The sequence below is a fragment of the Mirounga leonina genome, unplaced genomic scaffold (assembly GCF_011800145.1).
Source record: "Mirounga leonina isolate KUSES-001 unplaced genomic scaffold, KU_Mleo_1.0 Mir_204, whole genome shotgun sequence".
Taxonomy (NCBI): domain Eukaryota; kingdom Metazoa; phylum Chordata; class Mammalia; order Carnivora; family Phocidae; genus Mirounga; species Mirounga leonina.
Genome location: NW_023270513.1, coordinates 3990765 through 4008839, shown reverse-complemented (window position 1 = coordinate 4008839; position 18075 = coordinate 3990765). Strand labels below are relative to the sequence as shown.

General features: G+C 39.0%; 1 protein-coding gene across 6 annotated transcripts in view; it reads left to right on the top strand.

Moving 5' to 3' along the window:
* Positions 1-18075, top strand: part of HDAC8 (histone deacetylase 8) — a 214356-nt gene that overhangs the window by 32873 nt on the left and 163408 nt on the right. For 5 of the 6 annotated variants that reach the window (XM_035028751.1, XM_035028752.1, XM_035028753.1 and 2 more), the window contains exon 5: positions 12769-12876. The exons of the other annotated variant lie outside the window; for it this stretch is intronic. In XM_035028751.1, coding sequence (XP_034884642.1) covers positions 12769-12876 — 108 coding nt within the window. The remainder of the gene's footprint in view (positions 1-12768; positions 12877-18075) is intronic. 6 annotated transcript variants of the gene reach the window in all.

Here is an 18075-nt window from a genome sequence, read left to right as displayed (position 1 = left end):
GGAGATGAGGCTGGAAACTTAGATGAGGCCAGATCCTTAAGGACCTTGTGTACTGCACTAAAGTGTTTGGACTTTATCCTGAAGGCAGTAGGGAGCCAGAAAAGATCATTAACCAAGGAAGTGACACAGTCAGATTTTTCTTTGACAAAAATAACTCTGGCCACAGTGTGGAGGATTAAATCCAAGGGGTGAGACTAGAGGCAGGAAGACTGGCTGGAAGGCTGGTGCAGTCAGCCAGCGCGGTGATAATGAGGGCAGTGACAGAGGAAACAGGAAGGGGGGGGGCAAAGGGAGGGTTTATGAAGTAAAATTATCAGGGAGAGGAAGACAGAACAATCAAAATTGACACTAAGGTTGCCAGTTTGAAAAAACAATGATAGGGGGCGCCTGGGTGGCTCAGTCGTTGAGCGTCTGCCTTCGGCTCAGGTCATGATCCCAGGGTCCTGGGATCGAGTCCCACATCGGGCTCCCTGCTCGGCAGGAAGCCTGCTTCTCCTTCTCCCACTCCCCCTGCTTGTGTTCCTGCTCTCACTATCTCTCTCTCTGTCAAATAAATAAATAAAATCTATAAAAAAAAAAAAAAAGAAAAAGAAAAAACGATGATAGGAATACAGGAGGAAGAGTACGTTTCAGGGAGTGATGATGAGTTCATTGTTAGCCACGGGGTTTTTGGGGTACCTGAGAGATAGATGTCTAGGGAATTATCAAAGTTTGGAATGCAGTAGTGTCTGGGCATAAACTAGAATGGTGTGTGAAAATAACAGTTCTTAATTCAAAAAATATTTATTGAGTGCCTATATGTGTTATACTAGAGGAGGTTCCTGAGGTTACAAAGATGAGTAAGACGGTCTCTGCCCCCCAAGAGTCCCACCTCATCGGGAAAGCAGAGGTAGAAGCAAACAATGATGAGGCAATGTGGAAACACAGCAATAGAGGGTCTGCGCAGGATGTTGTTATAGGGACACTGCCAAGAAGCACTTCACCTGAGGGAGAAGAGGGAAGGCCTTCTAAATTAAGTGCTATTATCTCAGTTAAATCTTGAAGAAATAAGAGTTAACCATGTTTTTAAAAAAAAAAAAAAAAGGAGAGGGAAGGACATTCCAGGCAAAGGGGACAACAAAAGCAAAGTCAGGGAGGCAGGAACAAAAACATGGTGTATGCATTTCAGTATTGGTAGAGTACAGAATACAAAGGTGAAATTAGAGTGTGTAAGGGCTGGGTCATGGAAGGCTTTATGCACCATGTTCACATAGTTTGGACTATAGACAAGGAAGAGCCCCTGAAGGTTTCAAGGAAAATGACACGGTCAGAGCTGCATCATTCTGATGGTTGTGTTTCCCTCTCCTAGAATACAAGCTCGATGAAGACAAAGAACATCTAGTAGACACTCATAGATATTTGTTGAATGAGGGAATTAGCATAGGGGGCCGATGTGAGGGGCCAAGACTAAAGGCAGGGAAATTATGGCAATAATCCAGAGTGTAAATAATGAAGGCCTGACCTCAGATTGGCAGTGGGAGGTACAAAGAAGGTGCTGGAGTCAAGAACTATGTACCAAGCTTTGGTCTGGCTAGACAGTGATACCTACATGATTTTATCCTCCTTTCGATTTACCATACTGACATTCTGCTATGTCCTGGATACTGCTAGATCTCAGGGACACAAAGAAAAGTAAGATCTGTGCCATGCTTTTAGGAAGCTCCTGGTTTCGTGGATTAGACAGACCAATCTAGGAAGGATAGATACAGTATAATGTATATATTATGTACTGGTTCTACAATAGAGTTCTGAACTGGTGGGGGCACCATGTAGAAATGACTAATCCACATAGGGAAAGCTTCATGGTAGTGACATTTAAGCTGGTTGTCAGACGTAGAAGGAATTGCCAGGCGGAGCAGGGGAGTATGGCATTCTGGGGTGAAGAATCATGTGCAGGTACATGGAATTGTGAAAGGCTTGGTCAGATTCCAAGACCAGTGAGAAGCTGGGTGTGGCTGTGTACAGGGACGGCAAAAAGCTTTTATGTCATGTGCTGACTCCATTTGATTGATAGTAACTACCAATCAAAGATATCCCCATCTACCCAGACAAAAGCTAGAAACATGGGCCTCCATCATCTCTACATCCTACTCAGTTCTACCTCCAAAATGGTTTTTGACTCCAACCCCTTCTTTGTACCTCCCACTGCCAATCTCATGCCAGGCCTTCATAAAAGGCTGTGCTAGGAAAGATTCTGAAGCCGTCTCTGAGCTTAATGGGAAAGAGTAATGTGATCAATTAGCAATGTCTGCCATGGGTATAAAAGTAAGGACTGGCAGTATGCAGTCACATCCCTGGGCGTAGAGTATGAGGTCAGGAATGGCAGGAACTGGTGCATTAGAGTCCAGTTTTGAGAATGTTGAGATTGAAGTATTTATGGGCTGAAGGTGTCCAGTCAATAAGCAGATTGAGAGCTCAGAAGATAGGTCAGTGACAAAGATGTAGATTTTTGAAATTATCTACGTATACATCAGAAGTAGATAAACTTTTTCTGTAATGGTCCAGATAGTAAATATTTTCGACCTTGCGGGTCATAAGGTCTCTATCCATACATGTTTAACTTTGCTCTTGTCGCCTCAGAGCTGCCATACATAGTATTTAATGAATGGGTATGGCTGTGTTCCAATAAAACTTTACTAACAAAAACACATTAGGCTGGATTTGGCCTGTGGGCCATAGTTTGACAACCTCTAATGTTGACAGGACATAGCATACCATCATGGGATGTAATAAAGTATACTTGGCACCAGACAAGACTTGAGTTTGGTCCCAGCAGCTCTCTACCTACTAACTTTGTGACTTTGGACAAGCCAGTTAAAATTTTCTTGACTCTGTTTCCTCTTCTGTAAGATGGAGCTTCATGCTAGTGTCTGCCTTACATGCTTCCTGTGAGGAATAGCTGAGCTCTTCCATATAAGCAGTAATTACAGTACCTAGAATTCAATAAATGTTTGCAATTATTACTATCACTATTACCATTGGGATTATTCATGTTGTTAGAGATTTTAATTAAGATCATAGGAATGCATGAGATCACAGGGGAAAAGTGGGTAGAACAGAAGAGAAGAGGGTATCAACATTTAAGGGGCAAACAGAGGGGGAGAAACCAGAGAAAGAACTGGCAACATTGTAGGAGAGGACCCAGAAAGAAGTATAGTTGACCCTTGAACAACATGGAGGTTAGGGGCACTCACCCCTTGCACCGTCAAATATCTGCATATAATGGGTTGTGGGAGGTTTTTTTGGTATATTTGACACACAATGTTACATTAGCTTCAGGTGTCGCATATAACTTTTGACTTCCCCAAAACTTTGCTAATAGCCAGCTGTTGATCAGAAGCCTTACTGATAATACAGTCGATTAACACATATTTTGTGTGTTGTTTGCATTTTATACTGTATTCTTACAATAAAATAAGCTAGAGAAAAGAAAATGTTACTAAGAAAATCATAAGGAAGAGAAAATGTATAATCTATACTATGTTTATTTTAAAAATATGTATATAAGTGGATGCACACAGTTCAAACCCATACTGTTCAAGGGTCAACTGTGATGTATAGGAATCTAAGGAAGGAAACTGTTTTAAGGAAAGGGCAAAAAGCAAAAGTCTTCCACATGAGAAAAATGGGAAAAGGCCATGAAAAGGCAGTTATCAAAAGACATACAAATGGGCAATAAACATTTGTTATAAAAAGATGTTCATTTTCACTGATAACCAAGGACATGAACAAAGAATCATGTGTTTTTGTTGCTTATCTGTGAGATTGGCAAAGATATAAAAGATTAACACAATGTTACCAAGGCTGTGGGGAAACAGGCACTCTCTTGTACTTACTGGTGGGAATGTAAATTTTGGGGGACTTTACAGAGGAGAGTTGAGCAATATGTATCAAAATGAAAAATAAACATATTTTATGAGTCAGCAGTGTTCTGAGAATTTACCCCAAAGGAGATAGAAAATTATACAAATGCTTTTTAAAAATACATGTAATGATGTTGGTCTCAGCATCATGATAGCAAAAACAACCTAAAATGCTCAACAATAAAATAGTCATGGTAGATACACACAATGGAATACTATACAGCCATTAAAAATTATGACATAGCTCTATACTTAATTGACATGGAAAGATATCCATGGCACATTATGGAAGGTTATAAAGCAGCAATGTATTTTTTCCATTAAATAAGACTTTGCTCCTAAGAAACAGTGTTTTTGGTTTTTTTCTTGGTAGTGAGGTTTCAGGTCATTGCACTTTTTGTTAAAGTTTGAGTAGTTGAATATATTTTACTGAACATGTGTCATTTTATAGAAACAGTAACAAGTAATATGCTGGCAACCCAGATCTCTGAAAAAATAAAGCCCTAAACTTGTAGTATTTGCTAATTTTGATGATATAAATACTCTCAAAAGGGCTTGCGAAATTCCTGAATATTTAATAATCAGCACTCACTAGCTGGCTTTGACACACTGCTGGCACTGAGCCACCCAGGCACCCCAAAAGGAAGTGCCTTTAAAATTATCCATATTGTACCAGGCCTCATCTATAACTCCCCTTCTCTCTCTCTGTCTCTCTCTCTCTGCTGCCTTTACGTTCTCATCATTCATTTGCTCCTCAGTTTGCTCTTCTGACACCACTGAAAATATACCAGTAATCACCTGACTGCCAAATCCAACAGACCCTTCTCGGTCCTCAACATACTCAACTTCATTGTTACTAATAATACAATTTGCCCTCTTGTGCTAGGCTTTCTTCTCTTATCCCAAGCAAGAACAAACGAGGTTCATGGCTTACCATGGCCTGCCTAAGACAAGCTGAAAAAGAACGTAAAACTGTGGGAGAGGAAGACGTGGATTGGAGACGGGTCAGGTTATATGTGTTAGTGGCCACATTTTATCTGTCTTGGTAATTTTAGGGCTTAACCAGTGGGTGGAACCCAGCAGGCACACACAAATGTGGCTCACTATCTGTGACATCTGGGGCAAGACACTTCATCTTTCTGAGCCTCAGTGTCCCCATGTATACAATGAGAGTCATAATAATACCAACCCTAAGGGTTGTTTCAAGAATATCCATGTGCCTGTATATTGTGACCTTTAAAGATTATTCAAACATAAGAAGTAAAAAGGTTTATAATGTTATCTTTGTTTGGTATTTCTTCCCAACCTCCCTAAATTAAACTTCCCTTGACCTTATCTCCCTCAAGCTACTATTTCTTTCCTTCCATTTTCCATAAAATTGCCTGCTTCTTCCATTTCTTTCTTTCCCATTTACTCCGCAACTGTCTGTTCCACTGGAACTCCTTTTACCAGGTTCACGAGAGACAAGTAATTTCTAATCTTCATCTTACTTGACCGGCATTTGATACTGGTAAATGTACCTCGATTCTTTCTTTTGTTTTAAACAGTTATCGCCAGGGGGCGCCTGGGTGTCTCAGTCAGTTAAGCGTCTGACTCTTGATTTCGGCTCAGGTCATGATCTCAGGGTTGTGGAATTGAGCCCTGCATTGGGCTCCATGCTGGGCATGGAGCCTACTTAAAATAAAACGAAGAAGAAGAAGAAGCACTTAAAAAAAAAAAAAGATTTTATTTATTTATTTGAGAGAGAACATAAGCGGGGGGAGGGACTGAGGGAGAGGCAGACTCCCTGCTGACCAGGGAGCCCAACTCAGGGCTCGATCCCAGGACCCTGAGATCATGACCTGAGCTGAAGGCAGATACTTAACAGGCTGAGCCACCCGGGCACCCCTCTTTTTAGTGCTCACATTATCCCAGATTTGGCCAATGAGATCTCCTCCAAGCCGGCGCCTATGTATTTTTTTACATGACCCCATCACTTCTTTAATGTACCTTTGCTTTCTGGTGAACAAAATTTCCCCAGTTCACATTGAACTGTCCCCACTCCAGCCCTGGAATCAGCCATTTCTCTTCAAAGCCCTGGTTCCTATTGGTAGGAAACAGTATTTCATTACCACAGTCTAGGCACTAGGTATGCTCATTGCTACTGATGCATGCTGCTGTTAGACTTTTTCTGTTGACTGAGCTAGGAAATAATGTACTTTTTTGAAATTGTGAAACTATTAATGGAAATGGATTATAGCAACAACAATAATCATAATAATCCATTAGTCCATAGTGATATTCAGTAGAGAGAGAAGGGGGAAAAAGGGAGAAAGATCTTTTTTTCTAGCAGAATACTAGCTAATAAATATAAAAGGAAGATAGAATAGAAAATCACTATTTTACAACTCCCAGTATAATCATTGATTTTGACATGATTATCAAATGGATGCTAAAACCATTGAGTAAAAAGCTCTTGGGGAACAGGATATTCACACAGTCTCAAATTATCACCCCACAGGTTCCTTGCTCAATTACTAAGGGGAAATGTCCATTTACAATGGGAAAATCTAGCAGTCACTAGGTTAAACAAGTGATTAAACCCAGCATTGTCAATACCAGGACAACCTGACATTGTGCCTCCTGATGTAATAAGAAGTACAGAGCATCATTTATGAAGTATTCTTGCCAAAGATGTTTAACCTGAATCTAAATATGAAAATAACAGTTAGACAAGCCTAGACTGTGAGACTTCCACCAAGTTAACTGGCCTGGACTCTTCAAAAAGCCACTATCATGAAATACAAAAGAAGGTAAAGGAATTGTTCTAGATTGACAAAGAACCATGAGCTCTAGCAATCAAATACAATGTGCCAACCTTGAATGGATTCTGAATCGGGGGGTGGAGGATCATAAAGAGCTATGAAAGACATTTTTGGAATAACTGGGTAAATTTGAATTTATACTATATTATTAGATGACATTATTAAATTAATACTGATTTCTTAGATGTGACAATGTGGAAGACTTCTTTTTCTTAGGAGATGCATGGTGAAGTATTTAGGAGTGAAGTGTCCTCATATTTGTAGCTTACTTTCAAATGACTCAGCAGAGTGTGTGTGTGTGTGTGTCTGGAGAGAACAAATAATGGGAAATTAGTAACTGTTTGTGAATCTAAGTGTAAGATGACTGACTACTTGTTGTACTATTCTTCTAACTCTTCTGTAGGCTTGAAAGTTTTCACAATCAAAGTTAGAAAAACACTTCTTTTTAAAGCCTTTAAAAATATATGGTGAGATTCAACAAGTGGTACTGGGGCAATTGGATATACACATGCAAAAAGATAAAATTAGACCCTTATTTCATACAATACACAAAAGTTATCTAAAAATGGCTAAGAGGCCTAAGTGTAAGAGCTAAAACTATAAAACTTACAAAAGAAAATGTAGAAGAAAACCATTAAGACCTTGGTAAAGCAATGATTTCTTGGGTACAACAACAAAAGCATGATCCATAAAACAACAAAAAAATTGACAAACTGGACTTCATAGAAATTAAAAACTTTTGTACTTCAAGAGACATCATTATGAAGATAAAAAGACAACTCATAAACTGGGAGAAAATATTTGCAAATTACATATCTGATAAAGGACTTGTATCCAGAATATACAACTCTTAAAATTCAATAACAACAACACAGACAACCCAATTTAACAATGGGAAGGGATTTGAATAGACATTTCACCAAAGAAAATATATGAATAGTTAATAAGCATGTGAGAACATGCTCAATATCATTAATCATAGGGAAATGCAAATTAGAACCACAATGAGATACCACTACACACCCACTAGAATGGCTGTAATAAAAAAGATAGGCAGTATATGTTGGCAAAGATGTCGAGAAACAGGAACCCTTATATGTTTCTGGTGGGAATGTAGAGTGGTACAGACACTTTGGAGAACAGTTTAGGGGGAGGGAGTTAAGATGGTGGAGAAGTAGGGGGACCCTAAGCTTTCCTTGTCCCTATAACACAGCCATATTGAGGTCAGATCACTTGGAACACCCAGGAAATTGATCTGAGGACTAGGAGAAGGATCTCCACGGTTGGAGGGAGACAGCAGGGCAGGTGCAAGGCTTATTTTAACAGACACTTTGGAGAACAGTTTAACAGTTTCTTAATAAGTTAAACATAAATTTATCATACATACCACCAATTCCACTCCCAATTGAAATGAAAACATATGTCTACACAAAGACTTGCACATAAGTGTTCATAGCTTGTCTATTCTGCTCTATTCTATTTGGTTATTCATAATAAACAGAAAGTGAGAACAACTCAAATTTCCATCAACTAGTGTATGGATAAAAAAATGTAGTATGTCCATATAATAGAATACTATTCAAGGATTTTAAAAGGAATGAAATACTGATACATGTGACAAATTGAATGAGCCTCAAAAATATTATGCTCAGCAATCGTGCTCATAGGTATTTAGCCAATTGAGTTGAAAACTGATGTCCACACAAAAACCTGCACACAAATGTTTATAGCAGCTTTTTTTTTTTCATAATGGCCAAGATTTAGAAGCAACCAAGATGTCCATCAATGGTAAATGGATAAGTAAACTGTTATATCTATACAATGGAATATTATTCAGCAATAAAAAAATGATCTATCCTGTATTGTAGGATTGAAATTAGCTAAGAGGTTAGAACTTAAATATTCTCACCAAAAAAAAAGATAAATATGTGAGATGATAGATGTGTTAATTAGATGGGGGCTCTCCTTTCACAATGTGTATGTGTATCCAATCACCACAATGTCCACTTTAAATATCTTACAATTTTGTATGTCAGTTACACCTCAGTAAAGCTGTAATTTTAAAAATTGAGCTATCGAGCCACAAAAAGAAATGGAGAAATTTTAAATGCATATTGTTAAGTGAAAGAAGCCAACCTGAAAAGACTACATACTGTATGACTTCAACTATCTGACATTCTGAAAAAGGCAAAACTATAGAGAGAGTAAAAAAAAAAAAATTAGTGATTACCAGGGGGTTGGAGAGGAGGGGAGGAATACTTAGGCAGAGCACAGGGGATTTTTAGGGCAGTGAAACTATTCTGTATGATTCTGTAATTGTGGCTACATGACATCATATATTTGTCAAAACTCATACAACACTAAGAGTGAACCCTAATGTAAGCTATGGACTTTAATAATAATATATCAGTATTGCAACAAATGTACCAGGCTAATGCAAGATGTTAATAGGGGAAACTATATGTGGGGGAGAGGGTATATGGAAACTCTCTGTTCTATCTGTTCAGTTTTTCTGTAAATCTAAAACTGTCCTAGAAAGCTCTATTAATTTAAAAAATTATCTTAAGTAGGGGCGCTTGGGTGACTCAATCAGTTGAGCATCCAACTCTTGGTTTCAGCTCAGGTCATGATCTCAGGGTTGTGAGATTGAACCCCACATCAGGCTCCGTGCTCAGCAGGGAGTCTGCTGGAAATTTTCTCTCTCCCCCTCTTCCCCTCCCCCGGCTCATGCATTCTCCCTCTCTCTCTCTCTCTCTCTCTCAAAATAAATAAATCTTTAAAAAAAGAAAAAATATGCTAAGTAAAAGAAGCCAGATAGAAAAGACCACATAAGGTATAATTCCATTTATATGAAATGTTCAGAAAGACAAATCTATACAGACAGTAGGTTAGTAGTTTCCTGGCTCTGGGGGTAAGAATAGGGATTAACTGTAACAGGTATGAGGACTCTTAGTGGAGGGATAAAAATGTTCTAAAACTAAATTATGGTGATGGCTGCCTAACTCAGTAAATTTATTAAAAATCATTGAATTGTATACTTAATATGGATAAATTTTATGGTATCTAAATCATATCTTAATAAAGCCGCAAAAAAATTCCTTTGATCCCACCTTTAAAAATTGTCTGTTACACATTAGTTCCTTGTAACTATGAATCATATAAATAATGTGTAGTGGGATCCCATGTTCGTTGATCAGAAAACTTAATATTGTTAAGATGGCAACACTGCCAAGTTGATCTACAGATTCAACACAGTCCCTACAAAATCCTAGCTGGCTTTTTGTAGAAATTGACAAGCTGATCCTAAAATACATATGGAAATGCAGGGGACCTACAGAAAGTCAAAACAATCTTGAGAAAGAACAAAGTTGGAGGACTCACACTGTAATCAAGACAGTGTGGTGCTGGCATAAGGTTAGACATATAGATCAATGGAATAGAATTGAGAGTCCAGAAATAAACCCTCACATTTATGGTCAATTGATTTTTGACAAAGGTACTAAGACAATTCAATAGGGAAAGAATAGTCTTTTCAACAAATGGTGCTGGGACAACCGGATCCACATGCAAAAGAATGAATTTGGACCTCTACTTCCTACCATATATAACAATTTAAAATAGATCATAGACCTAAGTGTAAGAGCTAAAATTATAAAACTCTTAGAAGAAAGCATTGGAGCAAATCATCATAACCTTGGCTTTGGCAAAGCCTTCTTAGATATATCACCAAAAGCACAAGCAACAAAAGAAAAAAATAAATAGATTGGACCTCATCAAGATTAAGTCCTCCGGGGCTTCAAAGAACACCATCAAGAAAGTGAAAAGACAGCCAATAGAATGAGAGAAAACATTTCCAAATCATACACAGGCATACCTTGGAGGTATTGCAGGTTCTGTTCTAGACCACTGCAGTAATGCAAATATCACAATAAAGGGAGTCAAGTGAATTTTTTTGGTTTCCCAGTGCATATAAAAATGTATGTTTATACTGTAGTCTTCCAAGTTTGCAATAACAAATTATGTCTAAAAAAATGTATATATTTAATTTAAAAACACTTTATTGCTAAAAAATTCTAACCATCATCTGAGCTTTCAGTGAGTCATACTCTTTTTTGCCAGTGGAGGGTTTTGCCTCAGTGTCGATGGCTGCCAACTGATCGGGGTGGTGGTTGCTGAAGGTTGGGGTGGCCGTGGCAGTTTCTTAAAAGAAGACAATGATGAAGTTTGCCACACAATATGGGCTCTTCCTTTCAACGATTTCTCTAGCACATGAGGCTGTTTGATAGCATTTTACCCACAGTAGAACTTGTTTCAAAATTAGAGTCAATCCTGTCAAACCCTGCCGCTGCTTTATCAACTAAGTTGATGTAATATTCTAAATCTTTTGTTGCCATTTCAACAGTCTACACAGCATCTTCACCAGGAGTAGATTCCATCGCAAGGAACCACTTTCTATGCTCATCCATAAGAAGCAATTCCTTGTCCATAAGTTTTATCACGAGATTGTGGCAATTCAGTCGCATCTTCAGGCTCCACTTCTAATTCTAGTTCTCTCGCTGTTTCCACCATAAACCTTCAATTTGTTTTAAAAAAAGTCATTATCTGTGGAGCACAGTAAAGTGCAATAAAACGGATGTGCCTGTATCTGTTCAGAGGTTTGTGTCCAGAATATATAAAGAACTCTTCCAACTCAGCAATAAAAAGACAAATAGCCCAGTTAAAATATGGGCAAAGGACTTGAATAGATCCTTATACCAAGAAGATGTACAAATGGCCAATGAGCACATGGAAAGATGTTCAACATCATTGGTCATTAGGGAAGCGCAGAGCAAAACTACAGTAAGATACCACTTCACACCCACCAGGATGGCTAGAATCAACTAGACAGATGATGCCAAATGCACGTGAGGACAGGCGAAATTATAACTAACCCTCACACACTGCTAGTCGGAATGTAAAATGGTACAGCCACTTTGGAAAACAATCTGGCGGTTCCTCAGAAGCAAACCATATAACTGCAGATGCACAACATTATCCATTTGATGTTCTTAGGAAGAGCAAGAAGGCCCTTGTGGCCGGAGCAAAGTCAGTAATGAGGACAGGGGCAGGAGAGGACAGAGGAATTGATAAGGGCCATGTCATGCAAGGCCTTGTGGACCATGGTAGGACTTTGGATTTTATTGTGAATGCGATGGAGTTATGATCAGGAGCTCTTGGGTCTTAGTGAGATTGTAGTATCCATTGTAAGGAGTGAGAAAGAGACAGCTAGAGGGAAGTAAATTATTACTGAGCAGCCTTGAAGACCCACCTGTGATTGGGAACCATAAATGTGTAATGGGGTACCCCTGCAGTTACATGGTTTGTTCCAATAGCACTTGACCATCCTAGCTTTGGGAACAGAAAAAACAGGTGGCCAGACTGACTTAAGGTTGGGATTTGAGGTTCAGATGCCAGGAGGAAACTGGCTGGTAAACTAACTCATAAGCAAGTACTAAGGTAGGTTCTTAACAGAGAAAAATCACATTTTCAGGAGTCTTTGAAAAAGGAAGTACTGTATTTCTGCCATCTTTCGCTGCTTTGCTGTAAGCAATTTAGAAGCAATTAATTTAGTGAAAGAAGCATTGAGAGGAGACTTAAATATGAGCCTCAGCTCTCCCAGTGACTGTGACACCAAGGATAAATTCTCAAAGCTGACAGCTGTGAGAAGGCTAAAGAAATTATCTTTCTGGCTGCTTGTTAAATCATGCCAAGAAATTAGCTTTACGCCATAAAACAAAACTCTTCAGCCTCTCTTGGCAACAATTCTTCCAAATTTCCTCCGTGCTACCAAATTTCTCCCGATGCAGCTCAGCTCATTCTCCTTGTGCCAGGGACGACCTGTACAACATCCCTTCATGGAATAAACGGTAGTTTAAATCAAATCCTACCCCTCCTCTGCTCACAAGCCTCCAAAGGCTTCCCATCTCACTAAGGATAAAGGCCACACTCTTTGTGACGGCCCCTGGGATTTGGTCCCATCAGAACTCATCTTGTACTGCTCTCCTTCATTAACTGTGTTCCAGCCACACTGGCCTTTCAGCTTCTCAAATAGGCCAAGGAAGTTCTTTCCTGCCTCAGAGCTTTTGCAATGCTGTTCTCTCTGCCTGGAAGACTTCTCCATCTCAGTATGGGTGAGTTTCTTTTCACTTTTCAGGTCTTTGTCTAAATATCACCTACTCAGAGAATCTTTCCTGACCAACCTATCTGAAGTAACGCTCACACACACCCTGTTACTCTCGATCACATTACTGTGTGTTGTTTTTGTGATGTCACTTGTCACAGGATGTTGTTTTCTTGTTTGTTTTTGTATTTTTCACCTGCTTCCACATAGCCTGCCCCCCCACACACACACACTGTGAAGTCCTTGAGAATAGGCTTATCTGTATGATCTGTTCATCTTTATTCCCAGAGTATATATAGAACAGAGTGAGTGCTCAGTACAAATTTATATGTTGAGGGAGGAAGGAAGGGATAGACCTCTTTTGTTACCTGTGCCCAATAAGTAATCATTAAGATTATTTCTCAAACCCTTAGTTATTTGTATTGTCCTCTACTGGACTCTTCCATAGTGGAATAAAATCCTGATTTCCTGACTGATCTTGAATATTAGAGAGAGGATTATCATATTATAGACTTTCAGAGTCAGGAAGAACCAGAAGTCATCTATTCTAATCTCTCTCTCCATGTAGAGACCTTTCTGCAGTATCTATCCCAGGATTCCTTAAGATGTCTCAGTGGCAACTACAGGAAGTAAAGGGGTAGCTAAGTATATAGGGTTCTGGAACCCCCGCCCCCAAGTGTCCACTCACGCTTTAACCAGAGCAGTGTTGATTTTGTTTGTTTTCTATATTGGGATTCCACATAAAAATTCATTTAAAAAAAAAAAAACAGTCTGCTGCTCAAGAGAACTTTAAAAACTACAGATCTGGGGCGCCTGGCTGGCTCAGTCAGTAGAGCATGTGACCCTTGATCTCCGGGTCATGAATTCAAGCCCCACATTTGGCATAGAGCTGACTTAAAAAAAAAAAAAAAAGAGCTACAGATCTAACCTATGCCTGAACATGCATATCTTGATATTCCTTCATGCCATTGTTACATCTCTGTCTTCAATATTTAAAGATGACACAATGGACAGCAATCGCTATCTGTGCATGTGTTTGTCACTACAGAGACAAACGTACCACCAGATGGTTCTTTCTACATTTAAAGCCTGTCCACTGGTTTGAAGCACTAGGTTTTTATTTCGTAGCATCAAGATGGTCTGTGCAGTCTCCCGGGAGTCTATCGCTGTGCTGCAGTACTGAGAACCACTTCAAATATGACCTTACAGCTATCTTCCACTCTCCTTGTTTGTCTCACATCGGTGAATTACCTTCTTTGTTTCAGTATTAAATTTCACCCTAGTGATATCCACCCACTTTGCCAATTGATTCAAGTCATTTCAATTTTAAGTGTGTCTACCAAACAAAACTGCCACATCTAACTTTATTTTTTGGATATATTTAATGCAAAGCTCCCTATTTTATCACACATTAAAAAAACAAACAAACAAACTAATGACATGTCTCTAGATCCAGAACCAGCTTCTACCTAAATCCATGCTTTGTTTCTCTATTTGTTTGTTTGTTCTTCGGGGTGGCGGGGGAGAAGGAGGGGAGCAATGCGTCATGGATCCTTAAAATTTCCTGATTTGGGTACTGATCAGGCCCAGTGTTTTTCTAGTTTATCACATTTGAATTTGTAAATGTATAATCTGAACATTATTTTTCGTTTATTCAAGGTAAAAAATATGAATCCTATTCTCCATTCTTTAGACATTTCATCATTCCTATAAATTCTTTAAAATAAAAAAAAAAAATGTTTTCTTCAGAGCCTGCCATGTGCTAAGCACTGTGCTAGGTGTTGAAGGTATAAAGATGAGTAAGAGATACAGTCCTTGCTCTCAAAGAGTTTATAAAGTCTAGTGGACGAGACAGGTACAGGAAGTAATCATGTGCAAGCCAGTCTGATAAGTACTGTGGTAGAGGTTTAAATAAACTGCTGGAGTACAAAAAAGGAATCAACTTTCTTTGCCTGCAAAAGGAAGGTGGAACTTCAGGGCCGTCTTCACAGCCAGATCTTAAAGGATGGGTAAGAGGTTGGCAGAGGAGATGGAAGTCATTCAACATCCAAGACTACATACGCGCAAAGCCCCAGAGACTTAGAGAATATACTGTGTTTGGGATAGGGAGAAAAGTTTAATGTGGTTAAATTCTAAGTACTTGAGGGGAATGGTGAGATAAGAGACTTGAGGAAGTAGGCCCAGCCAAGACCATGAAGGGCGTTGTGTACTATGCTAAAGAAAGGGTCTTTTTTCGTATAGGCATGTGGACTCCTTGAGGGGTTTTTAAGCAGGGTAATGACATTGTCAGAATTGTGCTTTAGAAACTTACAATAAGCAGTGTAAAGTGTATGATAGGAAGGGAACACTGGGGGCGCCTGGGTGACTCAGTCGTTAAGCAACTGCCTTCGGCTCAGGTCATGGTCCCAGGGTCCTGGGATCGAGTCCCACGTTGGGCTCCCTGCTCCGCGGGAAGCCTGCTTCTCCCTCTCCCACTGCCCCCTGCTTGTGTTCCCTCTCTCACTGTGTCTCTCTCTGTTAAATAAATAAATAAAATCTTTAAAAAAAAAAAAAAAAGAAGGGAACACTGGGAGGAATATAGGACCCCTAGAAGCTCTATAGTATGTGGCCAATTCCCTAAGTACCCTGGGATAGAAATCATTTTTGTTTTTCAACTGTAAAAGAGGAATAGCCATTTCTTCCCTTACTTCATATGGAGCTAATGGGAGTAAATGAGATCGTATGTCCTCTGAGCCTCTTAGAAGAAAGCTTCCAGGTTAGGGCTAGGTGGCTGGAAGTTGAGAAAAACATAGTCTATACCATATAATTTCACACTTATTCATGCACATTTTATGGGTTTTTTAAATATGTATTTGTCTTATCTTACAGCTCGATTTGACTCAGTCATAATCTTTTGAAGGGCAGGGTCCAGGACATCTTGCATTGTCCACAACCCTTAGTACAGAGACAGAGCACAGAATGAGTCCTCAGCACCCTCCTGCAGATTGATCGCATCCAGTGTCCCCTCTTAGGCAGACTGCCAAGACTGAGGTATCAGAGGAAGGCCACAGTACTACTGGGGACTAGGAGTAATGTTATATTTCAAGGCTCATTTTCTGGGGGTGGCCAAAATGATTCTGAGTCTTGTTCAGCCAGGCCTACGAGTGCCAGCCAGGCCCCTTTACTCCCTGCCTTGGGCTTGACACCTTCTTATAAATATGAGGTAAATTATGAAAGTTCCCTCTGTATAAAGTAGAAATAATTATCATTTTGCTAGGAAGTCACAATCTACAGCTGAAAACTATTGAGTAGAATATATGTATATTATAATTGTGAACAAAATTTCAGAATGTAGCTAGTCATTTGTTTGCAGAAAAGGTGTAAAAAATAGTGTTCCACCTTTTATATTTTGTCTTTTTGATACCATAATTAACATAGATATAACATGACAACAACCCTAGGTGTTTTCAATCCAAGTTTTGAACAATTTCAGTAATACATGGTAAAATTTGTCAAGAGGCTTAATCCTATAGCCAAAGGACATTTGAGGAGCTCCCATATGTTTTTCTTGGATGTCAAAAAATTACCCTAGATTTGCATCAGCAGAAGCCAGAAAGTCTGAAAAGCATTCCCTGCATTTTTAAAGGAAGCACTCTTCCCTCTCTCCTGATTCGGCAGAGGTTGTGATCAGTTCACTGAGCAGAATGGCATTTCCTCCTATCCACACCTAACATAAACTCCAGCCAATTTAATGGGGTATATTACGTAGGTTGGGGATGCAAGCACATAAAGTCTTTGGCTCCTGAGACACTCATCTTGTGTGCCAAGACCAGGTGCAGAAATACAAATACATATATATTAAGCCTGAGACAGCTGCTTTGCCAGTGCTTTTGTGTTTTTTCTATTTAACTGGAAAGGTTGAGCAGACACGGTTTCCATCAGTTATTCATAAAATGTTATTTTTCTTGTGGAGGAAGAGAGTACATTGAATTCCTCAACTCAATATTGATGTCTAAACCATTGAGGCTTTTAAGTTCATTAATTGAGAGCTTACAGTAAAAAGTAATTTTTTTGATTAACCAGAATGCTCAGGAATGGAATGTTCTGGTTAATGGACTTTTCTGGTTTAGGGAACAGTTGCACCAGACTTTTTATTTGTTTTAAACATATTCTTTAACCTTTTAAAAAAAAATGTGTCTATAGCTTTCTGCCTTAGTAAGCACAGTAGACCAGACCTGATTGAATCTGGCTACTATCACTTAGAGTTACACAGTGTTTCTGCAAACCCTTGATTCTAATTGGATAAGATCACCAAAAGTCCTGGATATTGACCAAATCTGGACTGAACCTGGGGTATATGCTGGGAAATTTGGGAAATTGTTTGGTTTCTTCTCATTCACTTCCTTCCCTAAAAGCAGAGTGATATAAAAGAAAAATTCACTAGCCAAGTGAAGATGTTGACTTGCTAATCTATACTTGACTGAATAAAACCATAGTTTAGAACATGAAAATTCTATGTCATCAGAGAAAAAGGTGCTAAAAAGCTTAGATCCAAAAAATGAGACTTTGCATGTCCAAAGGAAACAACAAGTAGATTGAGTTCATCTTGACCTGTCGCTTCAATTTATTCCCTAACTGAATTAATCTTACAGCAATTATCAGGGACCTAGTCACCACTTTGACTCTTCTGTAGTGCAAATGTTAGGTTTTGTTTATAAACTAGCTAAGGTTCTTGGCGGTAAATAGAACTGCTTTATACTTCTCCCATTCATTTACCTTAGACTATATAATTATCCAAAGGGAAATATGGTCTGTGAATTCTGAAAGTGGCCTTCCAGCACTTTTCACCATAATGAATTCATAGTCCCTTTTCTTGATTCATTTTCAGGCAAATATTACCATATTTCTATTCTCTCAAGCCTTCATTTGTCTTTAATAGAGACTGCTTATCATGTCAAATGGTGTGGAAAGAGTGAGAACTGTGTAGAATTATGCTGCTGTCACATTTATTTTATTTCCTGGATAACATTTTCAGTTTTGTCACACAGTTACTGGATTTGTTTCTATTAACAAGTAGAGCCTTCTTGACCTGATCCTTTTTCACACATATTCCTGTATAACTTCTAAATCCAAAGGTGCTAGGACAGTAGCTAAATTGGGTTTATAGAGGAGAGGACCACCACGAAGTCAGTTGGTACAAATTTGGCCCTGGGTCACTTACTTGCCTTTT